The 27,333-nt window shown below is 45.0% G+C and overlaps 1 protein-coding gene across 3 annotated transcripts; it reads right to left on the reverse strand.

Moving 5' to 3' along the window:
* Positions 1–841: 841 nt before the first annotated feature.
* Positions 842–27,333, reverse strand: shc2 (SHC (Src homology 2 domain containing) transforming protein 2). 3 transcript variants are annotated; one of them, XM_014169718.2, is made up of 14 exons: positions 27,183–27,333; positions 19,644–19,898; positions 12,047–12,117; positions 9,948–10,008; positions 9,743–9,862; positions 7,518–7,571; positions 7,278–7,329; positions 6,935–7,061; positions 5,599–5,776; positions 5,101–5,194; positions 3,797–3,967; positions 3,314–3,612; positions 2,617–2,785; positions 842–2,389 (listed from the first exon to the last, which is right to left on the reverse strand). In XM_014169718.2, the coding sequence occupies exons 2-14, from the start codon at positions 19,872–19,874 to the stop codon at positions 2,367–2,369; spliced, it is 1,650 nt and encodes a 549-aa protein (XP_014025193.2). In that variant the 5' UTR covers positions 19,875–19,898; positions 27,183–27,333; the 3' UTR covers positions 842–2,366. The 3 variants fall into 3 exon arrangements, with proteins under 3 accessions (XP_014025193.2, XP_014025189.2, XP_014025191.2); XM_014169714.2 differs by lacking the exon at positions 27,183–27,333 and having other exon boundaries at positions 19,644–21,488; XM_014169716.2 differs by lacking the exon at positions 27,183–27,333 and having other exon boundaries at positions 2,617–2,761; positions 19,644–21,486.

Below are 27,333 nucleotides of genomic sequence, written 5' to 3' on the forward strand. Positions count from 1 at the left end.
AGATGTTGGCAGAAAGAATGGGTGTCAGCTATGTCATGACACATTGAAGTTGAAAAAATATATTTTGGTTATTGAACTACACTAAGTGAAGTGGATTTACAACCGGTAACTGAATTGTGGTAACGGAATTTCCTCATGGGCCACTGATCTGTACTACACAGAAATCCATAATTATGGATATGAATGTAATTTTCTTCATGGTGATGTATGCTAAATAGATATACAAATGTAATGTACGTTTTAAGACTTTTTCTGGTAGATGATTTCTAAGAGCCCTTTTCCATCTGTTTGACCAGAAATCAAAGCCTTTGCTTATTTCTAATTTTAAGGGTGGGAAATGGTGGAAAATGTATATAGCCTTAATTAAAAAATCAAAAAAATATATACTTTTAGCTTTCATTTGACATACTTCTAGGAACTTCACATGTTGGCACTCATGGGTCCTTCAAATGGAAAAGACCAGTCTTCATTGGGGGCGGCCATGTGCTCAAATAATGCCTGACAGCTGGACTTTTCATGGAGCCACTCCATACTGTATGTACATCTCACTTTAAAACATCAACATTAGCCTACATTCCTAATCAATCCAGACAGAGGAAGAGTTTTTATTTATTTTACCTTTATTTAACCAGGCAAGTCAGTTAAGAACTCATTCTTATTTTCAATGATGGCCTAGGAACTGCCTTGTTCAGGGGCAGAACGACAGATTTTTACTTTGTCAGCTCAGGGATTCGATCTTGCAACCTTTGAGTTTCTAGTCCAACATTCTAACCACTAGGCTACCTGCCACCCCGAATGATGTGGATTGGATCCAACACAAACCACACACATTTGAATAACCTTAATTTTGACACATTTTATTGAAAAAAATGTATTTAGTTCAAAGAAGAGTAGATACAAGAAAGGCCTGATAAAGCAAAGGGGTCATTTGGAAAAGTTGCATACTGTAAAGTACACTAACATCACAGAAAGCCATGTCCTCTCTGTCTCCCTGTGCCTGGACTGAGACAAGGACACAGCAGATACCAGGAGATCCCCTATCTATTGATAAAACATGTTGCCATTAACAACACAGGATGGTGATCAAATCAGTAAGGGCCTATGCTCATGAAGAGTGTTGATTGGAGGACTGGTACAATAGAATAGGAAGCACACAAAAGACGACAGCCAGTGTTCTACAGTATTTACACCCCCCCCAATCAGCAGCTTATAGAAAGTTTCACAATAAAAAGGGATGATTTGACTTTCAGTCCATTCATTGATTAAAGTGTGATTTGGCATGGCAAGAAAATTTGCCATTTGCTCTCAGGGCATACATACATGCAGCACACACTACTGTCTTCTGCTGTGGTATATATAGAATGTATGATACTGCACAAGTGATTTGGGAGGAAAGATATGAAACACCAAGTATTAAGGCACTGAACTATTTTATGGGTCTTAATTATCTTTACACTGAGTGTAGTCTGCCTTCTGAGAGCACAGGCTCTGACCAGTGTGATAACTTCACACAGTAGGCATGGTAACACACAACTTGGGTAGGTATTCACTGACGAGCTATGACTGTCCCATACAAACACTTTGACAAGCATGTGGTTAATATTAAACACATTGATATTTGGAGTTCTACCCATGTGTTTTGGCCAACTGTATATACCCAATGTTGTGTTATGCAGACTTCCTGTGGATATTGATGGGACAGTGAGACAGACACATTTTCAAGGTTGGTGTCTGGTTAGTACTCTATCTCTGAAGCATATTTCAATTCATGCAATCAGATATTTAACGCCTTCAGAATTAGGTCCTGAGATTACATATGAATAAATCATGAAGGTGCTGCTGCTGCAGATGAACAGTTTATAAAAGTCCATTAAAGCATCCCAATGTCTGAGGAGCAAAGAACTGCATTCTGATAAAACAATTTAGTGATATTTTGCTGCCAGGAGTTTCTCACATATCATTTAAAATGTTCACATTTGTCCGTTGAAAGACACAGGGAACCCAAATCATTCTGGGACTGCGTATGACATCAGCAGTATGAGACTCAGTATGAGGTGCAACATCATCATGCACTCAAAAATGATGCTTTCCTATGGAACAACTACTGTATGTGACTGTGACCCTCTGTGACCTCACATTCCATCCTTGTGATTGGCTGGGCTGTTCCGAGGTGTCGGTTAGCTTAATGACTGTATACTGAGAGTTCAGGTGGAGATGGTGGAAAGTTTGTCGGCACTGTCGGAGGCAGCCAGGTACTGCAGCCATGCCCTTGGGTCCTGGACAGAGGGAGTTGCCTGTGTTCTCCTACCCCTGCGAAAGCTCTGATTCTGGGGATATGACAAAGTGAAGATCTTCCTCCCTGGGGGTTATATGGACACACCTCTGACTCCTAGTAAAACAGGCAAAATTGGAAAACTTTCAAAGGATATCAATCAAACACATACTAAAGAACTAGACCAGCAGAACACTAAAATCTACAACATAAACTTTATTAAAACACTATAATGTATCAATAAACTGCCCACACTGAAACAAAGGTTATCACAAAACAGTAATTCAAATAGAACTAGGCAGTGCTGAGCACAATCACTTTGGGCTGTCATTTCTGTCTCTTACCATTCCAGAACGCTGTCCCCTCTTTCCTCCGGACCACCTGTTTGAGGTGCAGCTCGCTCTCGGCTGCCACGATGGGCAGCTCGTTCTTCAGGTGGTAGCTGATCAGGTGACTGATACTCTCAAACAGCATGTCTTTGGTTCGTACCTGGCAGTGACGGGGAGGAGTGGGCTAACAGATGTTAGTAGGTCACAAAGAGTTTAAATGGCTACTTCTTGATGCATGTTAACAGGGATGCTCCCACCACCATTGTTTTGCATTCAACAATACTCATGCTAGGCTGTAGCTAAGTAAAAAAATACAAGTATCAGCTTTCTGGAGCAATTGCTAAGAGGGGTGCTACCACTATTATTCTTTAGCATGTTTTGCACTAGCACAACAATGCTAATGCTTGACTGTAGCTAAATAAACAAATTCACATTTCAGGTGACTGACATCATTTCAGTAAACTATTTAAAGTGCCTTCAGAAAGTATTCAGACCCCTTGAATTTTTCCATATTTTGTTACGTTACAGCCTTATTCTAAAATGGATTAAATAATCCTCATCAATCTACACACATTACCCCATAATGACAAAGTGAAAACAGGTTGGTAGACATTTTTGCATAAGTAGCCTTGAGTCTTCTGTATACTCTCCAGCCCCATAGACCATCATTTCCCCATCCAATATTGTTTATCACTCAGCGGTTATCACTCACCATTCCCTCTGGGTCGACCAGTAGCAGGTGTTTGGGCAGACCGCAGTGCATGCCCGTCAAGACGTACTGGCCTGGGTTGGTGGCACTGTCTCGTACAAGGAAGTCCCCGTCTCGGACCAGCAGTTTCTCAGCGTCCCGGCGGCTCATACGGCCATGGTACCAGGCCTCCCGCCGAAGCTGCTCCTCTGTGGGGGCGACAGGGGCACGACGCCGGGGCGGACTGGGCCACTGGTCCTCCAACACACGCACCCCACCGTTACCACCGGCCTCGTGCATCTTCAGAGCATCCTCAAAGGGTTCTGCAGAGAACCAGGAAGAGTGAGAACACATGCATGGCACACACACGGAACCTGTAACATGAATGACATCATCCATACATGCCAACCCAATTGCCCAGATACTCCCCACATCTTGAATAATAACGGTATCTCTATTGTGTCAGTGGCTGTGTTCAGCAGATGGGTAGCTGTTGATGAGACTCACTCATGTCAAATATGTCTTTCTTGGGGCTGTCTGGCCCCCTGGCCCCCCTATGGCCCTCTGCTCCCTGCTCCAGGCCCTCCAGACTCTGGGTGTTCACATACAGGTGCTCTTCATAGTCCCTACTTCCCGGGGGATGGCCATCTGCCCGCAGGTACCCATCTGATGTCAGACCTGTCAATCACAACTCAGTTTACTAACACACTACATTACCAAAAGTATGTGGACACCCCTTCAGATGACTGGATTTGGCTATTTCAGCCACAACCGTTGCTGACAGGTGTATAAATCGAGCACACAGCCATGCAATCTCCATAGACAAACTTTGGCAGTAGAATGGCCTTACTGAAGAGCTCAGTGACTTTCAATGTGGCACAGTCATAGAATGCCACATTTCCAACAAGTCAGTTCGTCAAATTTCTGCCCTGGTCAACTGTAAGTGCTGTTATTGTGAAGTGGAAACATCTAGGTGCAACAACGGCTCAGTCGCGAAGTGATAGACCACACAAGCTCACAGAACGGGATCGCCGAGTGCTGAAGCGCGTAGCGTGCAAACATCATCTGTCCTTGGTTGCAACATTCCCTACCGAGTTCCAAACTGCCTCTGGAAGCAACGTCAGCACAAGAACTGTTCGTCAGGAGGGTTTCCATGGCCGAGCAGCTGCACACAAGCCTAAGATCAAGCGTCAAAAGGAGTGGTGTAAAACTCGCCACCATTGGACTCTGGAGCAATGGAAATCTTAATGCTACAGCATACAATAACATTCTAGACGATTCTGTGCTTCCAGCTTTGTGGCAACAGTTTGAGGAAGGCCCTTTCCTGTTTCAGCATGACAATACCCCCGTGCACAAAACGAGGTCCAAAACGAAATGGTTGGTCGAGATCGGTGTGGAAGAACTTGACTCACCTTCTCAGAGCCCATGACCTCAACCCCATCGAACATAATTGGGATGAATTGGAAAGTCGACTGCGAGACAGGCCTAATCGCCCAACATCAGTACCCGACCTCACTAATGCTCTTGTGGCTGAATGGAAGCAAGTTCCCGCAGCAATGTTTCAAAATCTAGTGGAAAGCCTTCCAAGAAGAGTGGAGGATGTTATAGCAGCAAAGGAAGGACCAACTCCATATTAATGCCCATGATTTTGGAATGAGATGTTTGACGAGCACATACTTTTGGCCATGTAGTGTATATACTTTGGTGAAATGATATGGGAATGAAAATGAATTATTTACCCAACCATTATAATGCCTATGACTTGCAGTATTGTGTCCTGCAGTACCATATCAGGCCACATGGTGTCTCACCTGAGCTGCCGTTGTTCTCAGTGTCCCAGTGAAGCTCGTAGCACAGCTGACCTGAGGGGTAGGACGCAGTGTCTCTCCTGGCCGGAGAACCCATCTAAAAACAGATTCCACAAAATCTCATTAGCATTACTAATAGTAGACATGTGTTTCTTTATGACTCTTCAGACCACCTGTTAATAAATAGTCCCTTTCTTGCCTATGTAATACACTTCTACAGACACCATATGTTTGAATCCTCAGTATAGACTGTAGGGTATAAGGAAGACTTTCCTCTCACCAATTAGGCAACCCAGAGGCCTGGTTTCTATCTCCTGTGATGTCTATCTCTTGTAACTATGTAGCAGGCACATCTACAGTTATTGAGTTCACTGCTATTGTAAGCCCACAGCTCTCTCTTATAGACATTATGGGGGAAAGGCAGGCAAGGTCATCAGTCGTGTGTCCACAGATACTAGATCAAAGGGTTTATGTAGGTAATCCTGGAGGCTGGGGAATCACCTGCACTGCCTTGCTCTGTGGTTGGCTGTGGACGTGGCCCAGCAAGGCCGTACAAGGCCTCAGCCTCGAGTCCACCACTCCTCCAACAGGAGGCTCCTTCCCTGGGATGCTGTTGTAGTAGTCATGCTCCGAGGAGTCCTCGTCATCACCCCACGCCGAGTCCTCTGTCCTGATGTTCCTGAGGTGACACGGTTAGAATAGAGGTAATTGAATTTCCAAATGTGACAAGGAAAAGGGATCAGACACATCCTCCACAGCCGATAACATAAAACACTAGGTTTGAATGGTTATATTGTTGGTAGCAGGAGATACATTTGAATCAAGAGCAGAGCAGGTACAGTAGAGTTCTTCCGTCTACCCGGTGACACAGCGAAACACATTACACTTTAAATAACCGTTTTGATTTAATTGGGCTCAAAACAGGACGATGGGCTGAAATCTAAGCGCAGCATATCACATTTCTAACACCTGACCGAGAGAAAAAAGGACGAGTTTCATATCAAGTTTAGTGTGTGTCAGTGTAAAATGCAAGTCAACGCTTTAAATAGGACACCATGCTTGCACTGTACCAATGTGTGCTAACCACATAGGATGAATACATTGTGTGTATTTAAGTCTTTTATGTTGTTGTAGTGGGGACAGTAACATTAGTCATCTCAAAAAATCTGACTTTAAAGTTGCACTATGCAGAAAGTCGCTACGCCATTTCCTGGTTGCTAAAACTCTAATAGTTTATGTGACAAAACAAGGAAGTATAGTGTAGAGAATCATTGTACCATCTAAACCGCTGTGAAATATCTTTTTCATAACCAAAAATATTGTATTTTCAGCTGTTTCAAGCTAGTGTACAAAACCAAAGTAAAAAACGCAAAAAACGAAACATAAGAATGGGAAGCATAGAAATAGTGAACATAGAACTGATCTACCACGTCTTAGACTTGCTTTCAATGAGAATGACAGATCTCTAACTTACTATGTGAATTTGGTCAGGTTGCCCAAAAATACACATTGTTTTATATGTTTTTCTATACTTTTTACATTTTTATGTTTAGCTCACATGATCTAATTTAAAAGTATGCACAAAGGTGTCTGTAATAGAATAAACGTGGCAAAAACTAATGCAATAAATGCATTTCTTTAGCTTCCTAACTATTTTTTGCAATGGTGGAGGCACGGTGGCTTCAACCCAGCGTCTCCTATCAGTCATCTATTGCAGGGTTTCTCAAACTTGGTCCTGGGTAACGTTTGGTTTTTGGCCCTAGCACTACACTGCTGATTCAAATAACCAACTCCTCATCAGGCTTGATCTAGTGTATATATAAATCATTGGTCTCACCTCTCCATGGTGGGGATGGCTTTGGGAGGGCTGTGGAGATACTGTTTAAACTGCAGTTCAAAGGCCTGGCCGATGGTACTGATGACATTCTGGGCTAGACCGTCACAACACTCCAGGATATGGCATGCTGAAGAGAACACAGAGGATGTGAGCGCTGCAACACCCCTGTGAGCATAACAACTTATATTTTAAAGAATAGTTAGAAACATCAATATCTTTAACAACTGTTAGTGAACCATATTGTCAGTAAACCCTCATGCGTTTAATACCAGGAAGAAACTGCATGGACGTATAATAGACATATTATTTCTGTTTATGAAATAGAATGGTGAACTGAAGATACCTCTCTGATTGACTGGATCTTTGGCCACATAAGCAACATAATCGGGCGTGTCCTGCAACAGAGGGAAAAACCTCAATAAACTCTGATGAATTAGAATATAATTGAATAAGATGGTCACAGGATTGGAAAACGGTCAAAAGCAGCCAAGTCAGACATGCAGTCTACCAAGAGGCCCATTTCAACAAACAGACAGAGGAAAACAGGGAAAGCCTAAAGTGCACTTATGCTGCCAACTCTCACCGTGTCTCCCCCAGAGGCAAAGGAGATGGACTGCATGGGATGGTGTGCTATCACCTGTGAAAGAGAGAGAGAAAGAAAGGAAGGTGCAGACTTTATATCAGTCCTTCACCACATCAATATCACATCTTCAGCTTTGTCATTCCCTAGCTTTGTCATTCCCTAGCTTTGTCATTCCCTAGCTTTGCCATTCCCTAGCTTTGTCATTCCCTAGCTTTGTCATTCCCTAGCTTTGTCATTCCCTAGCTTTGTCATTCCCTAGCTTTGCCATTCCCTAGCTTTGTCATTCCCTAGCTTTGCCATTCCCTAGCTTTGTCATTCCCTAGCTTTGTCATTCCCTAGCATGTCATTCCCTAGCTTTGCCATTCCCTAGCTTTGCCATTCCCTAGCTTTGTCATTCCCTAGCTTTGCCATTCCCTAGCTTTGTCATTCCCTAGCTTTGCCATTCCCTAGCTTTGTCATTCCCTAGCTTTGTCATTCCCTAGCTTTGCCATTCCCTAGCTTTGTCATTCCCTAGCTTTGTCATTCCTTAGGTTTAGCTGAACTGACGCGCCTGATCACACCTTTCATTTCACACACTTGGCATTAGCTAGCCCCATTGGTCTCACCTCTCCATGGTGGGGGAAGTTGAATGTCATTTACTGCATTTCTACACAATTGAAAAACTCTAAAATGCTATTTGGAGAACAACAAAAACAAACAAAAATGACCCCAGCCATTAATTATCACCGCAATAATAGGTTTAAATGTCCGTGGAACGGCATATACAATGTCAACCGCATCATAAAATGATGCATTTACTTGTGGAAAGGCCCATACCGTGCAACATGAAATAGATGCATAATACACGGTATCAAGTCACAACAAGGCCAACTTCAAATGCCGAGATTAATGTGAAAGTAACAGATGCATAAAACAGCTGGCCACGAGGCTTACTAGGCCGAGGTCAAATGCAGACATCAAATTCAAATCAATCGGTGCACTGCCTAAATGTCTGACTGGTAAAGCAAACTCTCTGGCACTGTCTCTGCTCTTTGCCTTCTTAAAGATGAACTGAAATATTTTAGTAAGTTAAGGTGATTTTGTTAACCAAATGTGATAAAGAAGCATGATGCTACCCTTAAAACTGCTAAAACTCATATTTATGTTAAAACGTTTGGAAATTGCCTCATCTGACTACTACGTGCCGCCATCTTGATAACGTGTCACCAATGACATCCCTTGAATGGTTCGTCTGACAGGCAGCACAGATTACAATGCATGTTAGTAGCCTCAATGAGAATGCTTTCATTTTGACAACAATAAAAACACAGTTTATGAAAATAAGATGGATTTGGACAAAAAGATCGCAAAGCAGTTGGTGAGAAAAGGCCTTAACTTCGTCTAACACAGTATGATCCGATGCCCATGTCAAAACTGTTTAACACAGTTAGACCTTACTCGCTAAATGAACACAAAAACGTGGGTTTTTGACTGGACTATTCCGGCTTATTCGATGCAAGTTACCAACTTCGTTCTTGTGGACATCATGCATTTAGCTAGCTTACATAATGTCGGGTAAAAGTAGATCCACTGCCCATGTGAAAATCACTGTAATGTAGCCTACAGCTGAATGAGCTCAAAAATGTATGCAAGTGGATTTTTAACCGGATTATAAAGGCTTGTTAACATGATTGTGTGTATTTAGTTGTTTTTCCATCTCAAATTGGTAGTTTAAACTTTAAGTTTATTCACTTCTTGATCAGAGTCTTGTTTTAAAAAATCCATGAGTAAAGTAGGCAGACGGACGCTCTACCATTCCCATGACGCTGTTTCAATATGGCTGCGGCCACATCTCTCGAAGCTTGTGCTAGGTGCTCAAAAAATGTATAATATTATGTTCTAAAAGCACATTCAACAAGAAAACCTAACATCGACATGTAAAGCAATGATGTAGGTTGATTTGAGTGTTTCAGTTCCACTTTAAAGTGAGAGAAAGGCATGCAGGCTAGACTGGCAGCTTCTCTCCGATCGATGCTCTGTATGGTCATAAAGCCAGCCAACCAACACACTAAACAGCCGTTGCATTTTAATCGGGATTGGAATCATTTTGGTCTACTTTTTTGTAGCCTGCTTTTATATTTTTGGTTTTGAGCTAGGATATGGCGACTGCCATACTCCAATGATGGCCCTGGGTGTGATATCCTGTGCTATGTTCTGTGGTTAGTTGAAGAGAGGGGATCCCTAACCTGTCGTGTGGTGGGGATGAGCAGGTTGAGGCCCTCTATAGAGATGTTGACAGCGATGCTCATACCAGCGAAGCGCAGGTTACTCTTCCCCATGATGGACTGCAGGGCCTTGTTAATGTTCTTCAGGACAGGAGCACAGAGCCTGGGTTAGCATCACACACACACACTTAACTACAGTGTTGCATCAACAGATTTTTTCACCCACCTTCTTCCTCCAGGCCCCCTTACTCCCAGGCACAGATTCACACAGTCTGTTGATGGCCTCCCTGGGTGGGTGGAGAGGGAAAGAGGAGAGGCGGAGGGGTCACAATGACAACACACTAAGACGAGACAGTTACAGCCATACTGAATCCCATATCTCCCCCTTAACCATACCCTTGAAGAGTTCTAGATCTGAGCATCATGGTAATATTTCCATCTTGCCCTTTGATAGGCTAGAAGAGCATCTTGCCATGTTGGATACACCTAGCCAATCCACTCAGATCTACTAAAGAGGATATGGGCTAGGGGTTCAAATCAAGCAGCTACATGGGAAAAGGTTGAACAGTCTAACTGTACTCCTTCATCATCAACCTATAGACAGCCTATGGGTGAAGTGGTTACGTAAGCTATAGAGAAAGCAGGTCAGTAGCCCCTCCCTCAGCCTCAGGTCAGAGGTCAGGGGTCACCAATCCATCTCACTTCAAAGGTCACGGCGAGGTCCCTCAGAACAAAGCAGGACAGAAGATGTCTAATCTCAGTTTACACAAGGCTAACAGGAGGAACACTTAATATCAATATCCTATTCAGCTGAGTTCACATAAGCACATTCTCCCCAGTAAATTCTGTTTGGGTAAGGAACAAAAACATCTCAGCATGATTGATGTCTTGGTCTGAGGATTTATGGGCTCATTAGGCTCTATTCGATTAGCCTTCATTTTCCTCTCCATTTATTCTCCTGATTCAGAAGCAATGGGAGAGCCACATTTTGTGGTGCACTACTGCAGTGTATTCTATGCCATTAAGCTGCTCTAACTGTGAGCATGGGCAGCCTTGGGGACTAATGAGTGATGATGTCTGATGATGTTGTCCCCTTGTGTGGTGGCAGAGATAGCCGGAACACAGGGTCTGTCAGGGGACAGAGGGGACAGGTGGTGACGCCAGCTAGAGTCAAGGATCACCGTCCATCTCTAGTAAAGAACTTTTAAGAGAGTTTTGAAAAACAGCATTTGCATGTGACTCAACTTGAGGCCTGGGAGAATAGCAGTGCATGGATCCTGGGCGTGAGTGTTTTGGTGTGTTAGTCTGCAGTCTCTGTCCTGGCCAAGTACAGTCCCATTGGAGCATATTGGTCCAAAACCATGACACTGCATGACCTGTCAAAGAGGACCTTCAGACTCATGCTGGACCAACAAATAATCAGTGGTTTAATCTCCAGGCAGTCTTTGAAGTTGTTTCATGGGGAATGTCAGGCTTTTTGTTAAGCTGCCAATAACAAACGACTGCAGAAAATACACAACAGGAAAAAAACTAATAGAAGCAGAACAGGAAAAACTCATTCATTCGGAATGCATGGTTAAATGTACAAATCCCAAACTGTTCTTCAACATCCTTAAACAATAACGGTATAGTGTAAACAAATGTCATTCTGAAAGCAATGACAACTGAGCTCGTTACTAAATGATTAAAATGGAGCACTGGTAAGTTCATTATATCATAGATCTTGCCATAACACTGTCATAAATACATCCATCTTCAATCTCTGCTCTTTAAACCATATAAACATTATATTTCTCCCACTTCCTTCTTCCTTGTTGTTTTACTCTGTCTCCCACAGACAGGCAGGGTAGAGTCCATGTGGACCACTGCAGCTCAGCTCTCCACAGTCATTAGTGAGCATTATCAATAATAGATCTCTTCATCACTCCATCTCTGCCTCTTCCCCAGCACTTAAGCCCTGTGTGTGTGTGGGCTCAGATTACTGACAATCGATCATGGAGGAGAGAAATATAGGGAGGGACTACACTGCTCCAACTAAGGCATGGAGCCCCGCGCACACAGACACACAAACACACGTGTGAGTGCCAACAGTCACGCACACAGCAAAAGCTCACATGTGCCATTTACATGCATAAATAGCTCAGTCAAAATGTCACACAGTATTCTGGGCCTTCTAGTGATATCATTACAGGGGAAAGCAGGGCTGGCATGCCTGTGAATCTCTACCTGATTTGGTATCACTGTGACTTGTGTTTACCTTCTCCCTCTGCTCAGATCGGGTTCTACTGACTCATCACAAGCAGGACAAACTCAACTCTCGCTTACCTCGTCACCTGGGTCCGAGTGTTGAAGTCCAGCGATCGCATCGACTTCAACACCTCAATACAGCCCATGTACTGCAAAGACAAAAAAAAACATACTTTATTACATGACAGATTTCCAACCCAGATTTATTCTTCTACAGATTCCTTTTCTCAATCCAATTAGAGGGTCGTTAATACATACAGTGCTTTACAAGACAGGAACTGTCATGACCGCCCTTTTCACTGATACATGGCCCTACGGCAATGGGTCACACACAGTGTGGCATGTATTTCCAGAATGGTTAACACATTACTGTACAGAATGAAAAATATCTCTACCATAGTACTAATACCCTATATAGTAACATAGTCAATATGACTGAGGCCCAGTCATTTGCAGGCAGTGTTAGGGACGGGGTAATGGTCAGGTTAAGGTGGTAATAATGGGTATTAGATTAGGGAGCTGCAGCCTCAGAGGCCCCAATGGAGCATGTGTGTGTGTGTGTGTTTATGCGTGTTTTGTGTGTGGGTGTGTGTTTGTGAGAGTGTGTGTCACGGGGGACCAGGGAAAGTGCTCTGGGAGAGGTTACTTCATCACCAGGGCTCCACTGGAGTCTGTTATTAGTCACACTGAAACTCCCATCAACTACCAAAAATACTATTATACACCATACGTATGCTACGTATACTAGGACATTAAATGGGTTGTATTACTGAACCATATCAGCATCGGAGTAAAATAAACATCATAGATATAAGCCAATTTAAACCAAACACCAATATAGACAACAGATAAATCAGCCGAGTAAACCCACACACACACACACACACACACACACACACACACACACACACACACACACACACACACACACACACACACACACACACACACACACACACACACACACACACACACACTTCTCACTGATTGACTGATACACCTACGCAGACCCATTTGCATTACTGTGCTACTTTTAAAGAGCACACCAAGTTGACTGTGCTTCCACTATACAGTATCAACCTGCTGTATGTACACTGAGTGCACAAAACATTAGCAACATCTGCTCTTTCCATGACATAGACTGACCAGGTGGATCCAGGTGAAAGCTATGATCCCTTATTGATGTCATTTGTTAAATCCACTTCAATCAGTGTAGATGAAGAGGAGGAGACAGGTTAAAGAAGGATATTTAAGCCTTGAGACATTAATTGTGTATGTGGGCCATTCAGATGGTGAACGGGCAAGACATAATATTTAAGTGCCTTTGAACGGGGTATGGTAGTAGGTGCCAGGCGCACTGGTTTGTGTCAAGAACTGCAACGCTGCTGGGTTTTTCATGCTCAACAGTTTACTGTGTGTCTCAAAAATGGTCCACCACCCAAAGGACATCCAGCCAACTTGACACAACTGTGGGAAGCACTGGAGTCAACATGGGCCAGCATCCCTGTGGAACTCTTTCAACACCTTGTAGACCCCATGATGAATTGAGGCAAACCAATATTAGGAAGAACGTTCTTAATGTGTTGCACATGCAGTGTATGGGGTAGGTATACTGTAGTCCTTCACTTTCACAGGTGTAGGAGCTTAGCCAACCTATGCATCCTCATTTGACTCAAGCTCAATCAATGTCTTGTTACTGTATGTGTAGTTTGTCTGGATCTGTTGTTGTGGCTGGCTGCTGCCAGAGACAGGGAAAGAAATAATCAGGCTAACTCCACTGCCTGAGAGCTAAACAAGCACCCTAACCAGATTAGGAGACAGGGGAAGTCTTCCATCAGTCAGACAGTCTCCTCCTCTCCCTCCTTTTCCCTCTCCTTCTCAATGCCTTCATTGTCACTCTCTTGGATGATACACTGTGCTTCCAAGCGCTCTACTCTACTTCTGCCCCCCCAGACATAATCTCCAATACTCCCTTCCGGAAACCTGTGATGCAGCATTTCCAAGAAACATTCCAGAGAAATTCAGAAAATGTGTGTAATGCTTGTCGTTAGAAGGAGAAGTGGACCAAGGCATTTTTACATTTTAGTCATTTAGCAGACACTCTTATCCAGAGCAACTTACAGTAGTGAATGCATACATTTCATAAATTTTTTACTTATTCTTTTTTTTCCCCCATACTGGTCCCCCGTGGGAATCAAACCCACAACCCTGGCATTGCAAACACCATGCTCTACCAACTGAGCCACACGGGACTGCATGGTAAGTGTTCATGATACTTTATTTCAAGAAACACTCAAACAAGAATAACCAAAAGCAACAAAACAAAAGCAAACAGTTCCGTCAGGCACAGACACTAAACAGAAAATAACCTCCCACAAACACAGGTGGAAAACAGGCTGCCTAAGTATGATTCCCAATCAGAGACAACAATAGACAGCTGCCTCTGATTGGGAATCACACTCGGCCCACAAACAAAGAAACAGAAAACATAGACTTTCCCACCCGAGTCACACCCTGACCTAACCAAACATAGAGAATACTAAGGATCTCTACAGTCAGGGCGTGACAGTACCCCCCCCCCTCCCCCCAAAGGTGCGGACTCTGGCCGCAAACCTGAACCTATAGGGGAGGGTCCGGGTGGGCATCTCCTCTCGGTGGAGGCTCCGGTGCGGGACGCAGATCCCCCTCCGCTTGGGGCTCCCCCCACTTTTGTGGAACCGGACCATGGATCGTCGCTGGAGGCTCCGGACACTGGATCGTTGCCGGAGGAACCGGACCGTAGATCATCGCCGGAGGCTCCGGACTGGGAAACCCCGCTGGAGGCTCCGAACTGCCGACCGTTGCTGGAGGCTCCGGACCGGGGACCGTCGCTGGAGGCTCCACGCCATGGATCGTCTCTACAGGCTCCGCACCATGGATCGTCACTGGAGGCTTCGTGCCCTGGATCATCACTGGAGGCTTCGTGCCATGGATCGTCACTACAGGCTCCGCACCATGGATCATCACTGGAGGCTTCGTGCCCTGGATCATCACTGGAGGCTTCGTGCCATGGATCGTCACTACAGGCTCCGCACCATGGATCATCACTGGAGGCTTCGTGCCCTGGATCATCACTGGAGGCTTCGTGCCATGGATCGTCACTACAGGCTCCGGGCCATGGATCATCACTGGAGGCTTCGTGCCATGGATTATCACTGGAGGCTCCGGGCCATGGATTATAACTGGAGGCTTTGTGCCATGGATCATCACTACAGGCGCTGGGCCATGGATCATCACTGGAGGCTTCGTGCCATGGATCATCACTGGAGGCTTCGAACCATGGATCGTCACTGGAGGCTTCGTACGTGGAGCTGGAACAGGTCTCACCGGACTGAGGAGACGTACTGGCAGCCTGGTGCGTGGAGCTGCCACAGGGCTTACCAGGCTGGGGAGACACACTGGAGGCCTGGTACGTGGAGCAGGCATAGGGTATACTGGGCCATGGAGGCGCACTGAAGGTCTGGAGCATAGGGCTGGCACAACCCATCCTGGCTGGATGCTCACTTTAGCCCGGCAAGTGCGGGGCGCCGGCACAGGACGCACTGGGCTGTGAAGGCGCACTGGCGACACAGTGCGTAGAGCTGGCGCAGGGTATCCTGGACCGAGGAGGCGTACTGGAGACCAGGAGCGCTGAGCTGGCACAACCCGTCCTGGCTGAATGCTCACTTTAGCCCGGCAAATGCGGGGAGCCGGCAACGAGCGCACCGAGCTGTGAATGCGCACTGGAGATACGGTGCGCATCACCGCATAACACGGTGCCTGACTGGTCACACGCTCCCCACGGTAAGCACGGGGAGTTGGCTCAGGTCTAAACCCTGACTCCGCCAATCTCCCCATGTGCCCCCCCAAAAACATTTTTGGGGAGCTGCCTCTCAGACTTCCGTCGTTGCCGTGCTAATTCCTCGTATCGTCGCCGTTCCTCTCTTGCTGCCTCTAATTCCTCCCTTGGACGGCGATACTCCCCAATCTGCGTCCAGGGCCCTTTGCAGTCCAGGATCTCCTCCCATGTCCACTCCTCCTGGCCACGCTGCCAGTATTTCTCCAGTCCGTTTTAGGCGGGAGGTTCTGTAACGCACGTCGTTAGAAGGAGAAGTGGACCAAGGCGCAGCGTGGTAAGTGTTCATGATACTTTATTTCAAGAAACACTCAAACAAGAATAACCAAAAGCAACAAAATGAAAGCGAACAGTTCCGTCAGGCACAGACACTAAACAGAAAATAACCTCCCACAAACACAGGTGGAAAACAGGCTGCCTAAGTATGATTCCCAATCAGAGACAACGATAGACAGCTGCCTCTGATTGGGAACCACACTCGGCCCACAAACAAAGAAACAGAAAACATAGACTTTCCCACCCGAGTCACACCCTGACCTAACCAAACATAGAGAATACTAAGGATCTCTACGGTCAGGGCGTGACAATGTGTCCTTCTTCTTAGCCAGCTCTCTTCCTCTGAAAGACACGCCATCCTCACTGTTGCGTTGCCTTGAAGGAAGTGACGGTCAACAAAGGGTATCTATCATATTACAGAGGCAAATTTGGTCCCTCTTTCCAAGAACATCCTGTTCAAGTCTCCAGCCGAAGTCGATCTAATATCTATGTTGTTGATGCTCGGCTCTCTAGATAGATGCAGGGAGATACTGGCTAGGGGCTCATGTTTCTAGGTGGAAAAGTTATACTGCACTGTCGCTACCTTACTGTCCAACCAAGGTGCAAGTCTTTTTCTTTTCACTGAATAACTCTTAGTATTTCTCATGTTGCAGTTTTCCAGGTCAGGGTGGATGGATGGCAGCTGTGTGGGTTTGGTTTCAGAAGGCCTGCATTGCGGTGGAATGGCTGTGGAAGAGGCAGATGCAGGACCACCACACCACAGCTGCTGCCTCAGCTTGCCGGGGTGGTCGGCTGGCTGCAGGGACAGGGAGGAAGTGCCTAGGAGGAAATGTGCACAATGGTGTCTGTCTGCCTGTCTGTCTGCCTGTGTCTCCTTCCAGCAGAGAAGAGAGAAGACGATGTGGCATTCATCTCACTGCTGGCTGGCCTCTGACGCTAAACAGAGTTGATCCTGGTCAGTCCCTGGATGGGAGACCAGATGCTGCTAGAAGTGGTGTTGGAGGGCCAGTAGGAGGCACTCTTTCCTCTGGTCTAAAAAAAAATATCCCAATGCCCCAGGAAAGTGATTGCCCTGTGTAGGGTGCTGTCTTTCAGATGGGACGTTAAACGGGTGTCCTGACTCTCTACGGTCACTAAAGATGACATGGCACTTATTGTACATTTTTACATTTTAGTCATTTAGCAGACGCTCTTATCCAGAGCGTCTGGACATTTCATTTCATGCATTTCTTTACATGTATTTTTTATTTTTGTACTGGCCCCCCGTGGGAATCAAACCCACAACCCTGGCGTTGCACACACCATGCTGGCGTTGCAAACACCATGCTCTACCAACTGAGCCACAGGGAAGGCCGTAAGGGTGATTGTCCTGGCTAAATTCCCAACTTGTCCCTCATGGCCAACTAATCATCCCCAGCTTCCAATTGGCTCATTCCTCCTCTCACCTGTAACTGTTCCCCAGGTCGTTGCTGTAAATGAGTATGTGTTTTTTCTTACCTGGTAAAATAAGAAAATAAAAAACAACAATAAAAACAATGGCAGCAGCACACATCTCTTCATTCAAAGCCTCAATCATGGAAACTCTTACTGACAGTTGTGGTTGCTTTGCGTGATGTATCGTTGTCTCTACCTTCTTTCCCTTTGTGCTGTTGTCCGTGCCCAATAATGTTTGTACCCTGTTTTGTGCTGCTACCATGTTGTGCTGCTGCCATGCTGTGTTGCTACCATGTTGTGTCGTTGTCTTAGGTCTATCTTTATGCAGTGTTGTCTGTCTTGTCGTGATGTGTGTTTTGTCCTATATTTTTATTTCATTTATTTTTATTTTTAATCCAAGCCCCCGTCACCGCAGGATGCATTTTGCCTTTTGGTAGACCGTGATTGTAAATAAGAATTTGTTCTTAACTGACTTTCCTAGTTAAATAAAGGTTAAATAAAAAATAAAGATATAAAGATATAAAGATGGCAGAGAGAAAAGCTTTAGCGCAGCAGAAATCTGCTGTCATACAGACAGTAATATATATATATATATATATACACACACTGCCATCTTATCTGCCTGGCTGGCTGCAGGGGCCATTTAAATATTATTATAATGGTAGGCTACAGCAAACTGCTAATGAAAACTGGTGCAGGGCATAACAGTACTGAAATACTTCCTATAATGCTCTTTGGTATTTTTTCTCCTTGTAGCATGCTTAGCTGCGGACTATGTTAGGCATGTGAGGAAAGCAGGATTAGAGCTGAGGGAAACCCCTGGCTGAGTGTTCTCTCTCTGCTGTCTGCTACGACAGATGGACTAGAATACCCTGCTATGTCACGCTAGTTCTACCCCAGTACATGTGATGCAAATGACTGTGATTAAATGTAATTGAATATAGGAATGAATGGTGCCTGTGTGTAATGTAATTACAAAGCGTGCTTGGGCCTAGACTGGGCTAATAAAGAGCCATGTCGTTTTATTGAGGCTGGGGGGAGTAAAGGAGGGGGAGATCATTGACATTGACGTCAAACACTCTGCCTCGGATGTAACCCTTTGTGAGCCAAAGTCACCAGCTTAGACCAGGAAATGATATCTAAATCTTTGTATATTTGCTTTTTTGCTTCTGTGTTGGGAGATCAGGAAAAGCTTTTTATCAACAATACTATAATTTGTTATTTCAGGTGTATTTTAACTCAATGTGCGATAACACATACCATAATATCCACTACCATCAGGATTTGTAACAAGGAAATAACCGTTGTCACTGATTACGACGATGTAATGTATGTCTGTCTGTCTGAAGTAACATGACATCCAATCCTTCAGTTAGGCGCAATCAGGCTAATCACAAAGCATGCCCCTCCCACACACACACTTCATTGAAACTAGAGATGAACCTCATTAAATTATTGTGCTTTGTTATGCACATTCTATTAATATAGATTCTGACTCACTCCACGTATCACTCATTCACCACATGCAATATTTCTTGTTCAGTTTACGATTCCATTCTCTTTATTTCACTCAACTGACATCCACCCACCCGAAAGCCTGAAGGCTGACGCAGTCTCCCCAGCCCACTACATCACACCACATAAAGCAGAGAGAGCCATCTAACTCCTCAGCCTCGACACATTGGCTGCATAACACACTGCCCGGCATCCTAATGTCCCATTGTATCCAAGAGACACACTTAGGGTGGTTTCTCATCTTAACATTCTGATATTATTTCCAAGGAATGAGACGTCCCAATGTCATCTGCAAACAGGATATCTTTCTGACAGTGTTGTCTTATTAAAGCTTTACTCCGAAAGGGATTTAAATTATTCACTATTCTACAGGTTTGTTTGTAAACAACATAACAGGAACTCTGGGTGGAAAGCATCAACAAGCTGTCAAATTATCCCTGACAGATACAGTATTTAACAGCACGGAAGACAACCCTTAAAAAAATGCAATGCAGGAATGCTTTAATATACACAGAATGAAAACAATATGTGGGTAATGCAGAGAGCTGTAGAGGGACTGCACGCATGGTGACTCACCCTGACAATGTAGGAGGCCCCAGGGCCTGTGATGTTCTTGTCTGGGTGCAGCCATCCTTGGGAGGGCTTGTGGATGAAGCTGCCCTTCTGGTTGAAGTCCTCCCCTCCCAGCCACATGCCCTCCACCCTGGTCCTGCGGTTCATCCCTGTCCTGAAGCCGTTGTGGCCCCCAGGGCTCCCTGTGCCCTCTGCAGCCCCTGCTCCGTGGCCCCCTGGACTGGCTGAGCGCATTGCAGATCTCTGCCTGCTGATGGCCTGTAGGGAACAGGGGGTGACACACACAGGGTCACAGGAGTTCAAAACAGCGGCCAGACTTGCCACGGGACCACTGGGGACAGAAGGGCCACTGGGGCCGTGCGAGCCCTGCGATGAGGGGGCTGCTGTCTTGCCGGAGTCCTTGCTGGAGCTGGAGTTAGAGGGGCTCCTGCTCAGCAGAGTGTTGGAGAACTTCCACTGAGGCATCCTGGGGATGAGCATGCAGAAAGTGGTGGTGGCGTCCTGCTCCCCGTCCAGGCAGGGGGAGTCGGCCAGGGCCGGGGCTGCGGAGGAGGACCCGGGGATGGACTCCAGAGGAGGCAGGGGGGGCAGCGGCAGACTGGGGGCGGAGGAAAGGACCACCGGGGTGGCCACCACTTTGCCGCTCATGGCTAAGCTCTGCATCAGGTCGTCGGAGGAGGTCACAGAGGCGTTGCGAAAGCGGCCATACTTTGGCTTAAGTAGCATGCCCGGAGGAGCAGCCGGAAGCAGAGGCTGAGACGGGCTGACAGAGGATGAGGGGAAGGGGAAAGGGGGAGGGGGAGAGGTGCAATGGAAGAGAGGGAGAAGAAAAAAAAAAAAATCGGCAAAATCTTCTGGAAAGAGCTGTATCCCCCTGTCAGTGTTGAGTGAGTACTGTCCAGTGGTCTCCCACTCACACACGCTTTCTCTCTCTCCTGCCTCTCTGCATCTGAGCTTCTCCCTTACTCTGGCTCGCTTGCACGCGCCCCCACTCTCTCTCTGGGTGATGTCATTGTGTTATTGTTCGTTTATTAGCCCTGCCCAGCTGCTCTCAGACAGCATTAGCTAACACATATCTGCCTGAGCCTCCCTCCTAGCGCACACACACACACACACACACACACACACACACGCATGCGCACACATACACGCAGTCAGTATCTACAAGCAGCGCATAGACACCAACATTATAATGTCCCCACATGTGGGAATGACAGAAAGATAGAGATTTTTCCCATCATAAGACATACCGTAGGTAATGGCTGCAAAAGCAAAACATGCATGAATTCAATTTTTAACAAAGACCATCAATTCATGATTTAGTGAAAAGAGTCAATAATCTCTTAGCCACATAATAATATTTTAGCCACATTAACATCACATTTATGGGACTGAATTGTGCGGCCAGTAAAATATGACAAAGCATATGTGACTTTGACAAAATGCAATGAACTATCAGTGGTTGTAAAGAAAAAAGCCCACTATACCTGAAGTCTTATCTCAAATCAAAATGTAATTTTATTTGCCGCATGCTTTGTGAACAACAGGTGTAGACTAACAGTGAAATCGGTACTTGCAAATCCTTTTCCAAAAATCCAGAGTTAAAGACAAAAAAAAAAGAAATAGTAACAGAGGGAATAAATACATAGTGAACGAATAAAAATAACAAGTAAAAATGACATGTCTATATAGAGGGAGTACCAGTATCGAGTTGATGTGCAGGGGTACGGAGGTAATTGAGGTAGCTATGTACATATAGGTAGGGGTAAAGTGACAAGGCAACAGGATAGATGATAGACTGAGCTGTAGTAGCAGCATATGTGGAGCAGTTGCAGCAGCGTATGTGGTGAGTATGAAAGTGTGTGTGTGCATGTGTGTGTGTGTGAGTGTGTGTGGCGTCAGTAAGCATGTGTGTGTGTGGGCGTGTGTGTGCGTGTGTGTGTGTGTGTGTGTGTGTGTGTGTGTGTGTGTGTGTGTGTGTGTGTGTGTGTGTGTGTGTGTGTGTGTGTGTGTGTGTATTGGGGTATCAGTGTAAGTATATGTGAGTGTGTGGGTAGAGTCCTGTGTGCATAGAGATTTAGTTATCTCTCTGCTCTCTACACTTCTGGTTCCATACTGGGATGATGACTGATAGCCTGAACTTGACTGAGCATCATAAACTCTTTGACAATCTTTTCTTGACTTGAAACTGTCACAGTAAACAAATAACAGGAAGTACTCTTTTCCATTGTGTGGTTGGTATATTTGGGTCAGCAGGTAGCCTTGTGGCTAGTGCATTGGGCCAATAACCGGAAGGTTGCTAGATCGAATCCCCGAGCTGACAAGGTAAAAATCTGTCGTTCTTCCCCTGAACAAGGCAGTTAACCCACTGTTAACCCACTGTTCCTAGGCCGTCATTGTTCTGTGTGGGTAGGTGTTTACCCCCTTATGGTATAACAACTAAAGGCTACAATAATTCAGCAAGTGGTTACTGCACTGCAACTAAAGGTCAACAATAGCTGAGAAGATGTGAAAACATCTGAATAGAAATAAAGGTACAGAAATTCACTTCTTCTAACTAGCTAAAATTGTAAACAATTCATTCAGATTGATTATATGAGTTGTGATGGGGAAATTTTGCCACAGCAGTCATGTGACTCATCCAAATGGTAAAGTATAACATCCAATTTGCAAATGCACACATTGATTCCATGTCCTAAAAACAGGCAAAATCTAACAAAGCCAGCATTGCAGCAATACTCAGAATTACTCCCAGCCCATGTGACCTCTCTCTCCCCATGTCCCCCCCTTCCCCACCCCTCTCCCAAGAGCTCTCCGCCATCTTCTAAAGGAGCCTGCAGGAGGAGACCAGACCTTTTAGCTACCCACTCTAGTCCCCTCATATTCTCTCAATTTCAGGTTACCATGGGAGGGGGAGAGTCGTCTCCAAAAACCCTGACAAAGTGGGTTAAGCCGGGAATTGTTCTGTTCATCTTTCTGGGAAAAATCTTTGGTCACAGCAGAAAAACATGTTTCGTCACACAGCAGATAATCAAAACCAAAGTCATAGGATATAATCACTTAGATCTGAAACCATTCTACTCTTGAACACACAGCACTACTCAGCTCAAATGATAAATGAGAAAGCCAGTTGGCCTAATCTAAACTGTCCAAAATAATGGATGAGAGACACAAAGTATCAGGTATGAAGGTAAGACCCAGATGCAGACCACATCAAATAAACAATAGTTTAATATTCCAACAGGGGCAGGCAATAGACAGGTCAAGGCAGGCAGGGGTCAGAAACCAGAGGTGGGGCAACAGTACTGGGCGGCAGGCTCAGGGTAAGGCAGAGGTCGGTAGTCCAGATGGTGGCAAAGGTACAGATCGGCAGACAGGCTCAGGGGCAGGGGCAGGCAGAGTGGTCAGGCAGGCGGGCTCGGAGTCAGGACAGGCAAGGGTCAAAACCAGGAGGGCGAGAAAAGAGAAACTGGAAAAAGCAGGAGCTGAGACACAAAATGCTGGTTGGCTTGAACAAACAAGACAATCTGGCAACAGACAAACAGAGAACACAGGTCTAAATACACAGGGGATAATGGGGAAGATGGGCAACACCTGGAGGGGGGTGGAAACAATCACAAAGACAGGTGACACAGATCAAGGTGTGACATAAAGAAGCAAATTATCTTGTTTAACTGATAAAGATGTTTAACTGATAAAGATAAGTATAAAGTTATTTAAATAATGAAGTATGTAAAAACTGTAGAATTAACCCATTACAGTCTACTAAACTGTATGGAACTTTTAAGAAGGCACTAAACTGTCTCCATATACATTTCCATTCATTTTTTCAACTGGTACCAGGGACCTTCAGATGAGTCTGTGGGCATCCTAGAGCAAAACAACTGACATATGTGTTTGTGAGAGTCTCACCTTTCCACAGATGGGTAATATTAGTGTGTAGTCCAAACTGTTCGGACGCCTCAGACAGAAGTTGGCAGATCGGCTGTACAGATATCAGAGATCCAAGACGCTTGTGGGGGACATGGAGCAAAACAGAGAACACTTTCGTGTTCTCTTTCAATAGAGGGGTCATAATAGTTGTGGGCCAAACTGTTCGAACGCTACAGACAATTCTGTGAGGAGACCGACGTTCGGGATGTCTCATGGCTGACAAATACCGCTCTAGCTCTGACACCTTTCACCGCAGATGAGGAAGTGCGACATCGGCGGATGCGGTGTATTGAGACGCATCCAATAAATATCTCTAGCATAAACTGACAGATTTTTATGGGGATTTTTTTATTATGCTAATTATTTTATATGGGGGCACGGACATCAACTCTAGGGGGTTTAGCAGGCTTTTTCAATTCTAATTATAACGACCAACAGACTCACAACACACTGTGCACAGCCCTAGTGAAACCTAATGTATTCATACAGTTATTCCACAGTGACCATTATTCCACATTCTACAGCACACAAAAAACAGCTAATGTTTTAAAAAATATATATATACACCTAAACAGATTACAACTGCGACCTGGCCAAGATAGAGCAAAGCAGTGCGACAAAAACAACAACACAGAGTTACACATAAAGAAACGTACAGTCAATAACACAATAGAAAAAATCTATGTACACTGTGTGCAAATGCATAAGAGTAGGGAGGTAAGGCAATAAATAGAGGCGTAGAAGCTAAATAATTACAATTTAGCATTAACGCTGGACTGATAGATGTGCAGATGATGATGTGCAAGTAGAGATACTGGGGTGCGAAAGAGCAAGAAGATAAATAACAATATGGGGATGAGGTAGTTGGGTCTGCTATTTACAGATTGGCTATGTACAGGTACAGTGATCAGTAAGCTGCTCTGACAGCTGATGCTTAAAGTTAGAGAGGGAGATATCTCCAGCTTCAGTGATTTTTGCAGTTCGTCGAAGTCATTGTCAGCAGAGAACTGGAAGGAAAGGCGGCCAACGTAAGTGTTGGCTTTGGGGATGACCAGTGAAATATACCTGCTGGAGCGCGTGCTATGGGTGGGTGTTGCTATGGTGACCAGTGAGCTGAGATAAGGCGGAGCTTTACCTAGCAAAGACTTGGAGCCAGTGGGTTTGGCGACGAATATGTAGCGAGGGCCAGCCAACGAGAGTATACAGGTCGCAGTAGTGGGTAGTATATGGGGCTTTGGTGACCAAATGGATGGCGCTGTGATAGACTACATCCAGTTTGTTGAGTAGAGTGGTTGGAGGCTATTTTGTAAATGACATCACCGAAATCAAGGATCGGTAGGATAGTCAGTTTTACGAGGGTATGTTTGGCAGCATGAGTGAAGGAGGCTTTGTTGCAGAACAGGAAGCCGATTGTAGATTTAATTTTGGATTGGAGATGCTTAATGTGAGTCTGGAAGGAGAGTTTACAGTCTAACCAGACACCTAGGCATTTGTAGTTGTCCACATATTCTAAGTCAGAACCGTCCAGAGTAGTGATGCTAGTCGGGCGGGCGGGTGCGGGCAGAAATTGGTTGAAGAGCATGCATTTAGTTTTACTAGCATTTAAGAGCCGTTGGAGGCCACGGAAGGAGTGCTGTGTGGCATTGAAGCTTGTTTGGAGGTTTGTTAACACAGTGTCCAAAGAAGGGCCAGAAGTATACAGAATGGTGTCGTCTGCGTAGAGGTGGATCAGAGAATCACCAGCAGCAATAGCAACATCATTGATATTTACAGAGAAAAGAGTCGGCCAGGTCGATGAAGACGGCTGCACACTACTGTCTTTTATCGATGGTGGTTATGGTATCGTTTAGGACCTTGAGCGTGGCTGATGTGCACCCATGACCAGCTCGGAAACCATAGTGGAGAAGGTACGGTGGGATTCGAAATGGTCGGTGATCTGTTTGTTGACTTGGCTTTCGAAGATTTTAGAAAGGCAGGGGAGGATAGATATAGGTCTATAACAGTTTGGGTCTAGAGTGTCTCCCCCTCTGAAGAGGGGGATAACCGCGGCAGCTTTCCAATCTTTGGGGATCTCAGACGATATGAAAGAGAGGTTGAACAGGCTAGTAATAGGGGTTGCAACAATTGCGGAGGATAACTTCAGAAAGAGAGGGTCCAGATTGTCTAGCCCAGCTGATTTGTAGGGATCCAGATTTTGCAGCTCTTTCAGAACATCAGCTGTCTGGATTTGGGTGAAGGAGAAGCAGGGGGGGCTTGGGCAAGTTGCTGCAGGGGGTGCAGAGCTGTTAGCCGGGGTAGGGGTAGCCAGGTGGAAAGCATGGCCAGCCATAGAAAAATGCTTATTGAAATTATCGATTATCGTAGATTTATCGGCGGTGACAGTGTTTCCTAGCCTCAGTGCAGTGGGCAGCTGGGAGGAGGTGCTCTTATTCTCCATGGACTTTACAGTGTCCCAAACATTTTGGAATTAGTGCCAGAGGATGCAAATTTCTGTTTGAAAAAGCTAGCCTTAGCTTTCCTAACTGACTGTGTATATTGGTTCCTGACTTCCCTGAAAAGTTACATATCGCGGTGGCGAAACCATGCTAATGTAGAATGCCACAGGATGTTTTTGTGCTGGTCAAGGGCAGTCAAGTCTGGGGTGAACCAAGGGCTATATCTGTTCTTAGTTCTACATATTTTGAATGGGGCATGCTTATTTAAGATGCTGAGCGACAGCTAACGGTTTAAGGTTAGGCTTTGTATCCAACCGTGATAGGAGAGCATGCCCTTACAAAGAAAACACATTCATTTTACATGTGATCACGTGAAGTGCTCCAAAAACACGTTTTCATATGATTACGTGTGATCTTATGTGAAGTTAATGTGGTAACGTGATAACCTTAAACTATACATGTGAAAATGTCATCATATGTGAAGTGTTACAAACACTTGTTTTCGCATGTCAATTTGAATATGAACTCATTTCCACATGTTTTTTCTGTAAGGGTGTTAACATGAATGACCAAATAATGAACTGAATCACCCATTATCTAAGTAGAGGGAAATCAACCAACTAAAGCATGCCACCCACTCATTAAGACAGAGCATACCTCCATGGCAAACTCCTCATACCGTAATACACTAAGGTCATTTGAGCTCAAATTTAATAAAGACACCAAATTAACCTGGCGACTTCCTCCAACAACCCAGACTTTGAGATGAAATACACAAATGTTGTTTTTCCCCACAATATATAACCTCAGTCAGCAGTAGATCATCAGAGGACATTGTTTTGTTACTGCTGATGACATGGAGACATAGTTCAAAATAGTTCAAATCTCACACTAATTGAAAAGGCAACACAGGGAACATTTGATTAAAACGCAAAAGGTCACATACAAATGTCAAGAAATAGCTTGGTTCATTTGCAAGCAGGACTAAGTCAGCTTTTTGCAGTAGTGGAAGTTGAAAAGTTTCAGTGCATCATAAAATTGCTTGTGGTGACAAAAATTACAAATGCACGAGATTTGAAGTGTGCGTGCGCTGAGATTTTTAAAAGAGCAAACAAATACAATACATTGTACATGCTGTAAACATAAGTCCTTCTGAGGGAAGCAATAGACTCACCTATATCACAGACACTTGGAGAGCAGAGTGAAGGTGCCCTGACTTGAAACAGTAACCCAGCAAACTAAAACAATAAGGAAGTTCAGAGTACGCGAGAGAGCATACCAGCATTGTGAGAATAAGACCCTTCTGCTCCAGAAATGGCAACAAG

The sequence above is a fragment of the Salmo salar genome, chromosome ssa23 (genome assembly GCF_905237065.1).
Source record: "Salmo salar chromosome ssa23, Ssal_v3.1, whole genome shotgun sequence".
In the NCBI taxonomy this organism is placed as follows: Eukaryota; Metazoa; Chordata; class Actinopteri; order Salmoniformes; family Salmonidae; genus Salmo; species Salmo salar.

Bases quoted from the DNA above. Each gene is read 5' to 3' on its own strand.
- shc2 (XM_014169714.2), bottom strand. From the start codon at position 20,366: ATGCTACTTAAGCCAAAGTATGGCCGCTTTCGCAACGCCTCTGTGACC. The intron at 7,572-9,742 runs GTTAGGGATCCC...TCTCTTTCACAG, and splicing joins TCATCCCCACCACACGACAG to GTGATAGCACACCATCCCAT. The intron at 5,777-6,934 runs GTGAGACCAATG...GTGTCACCTCAG, and splicing joins GCCATCCCCACCATGGAGAG to GAACATCAGGACAGAGGACT.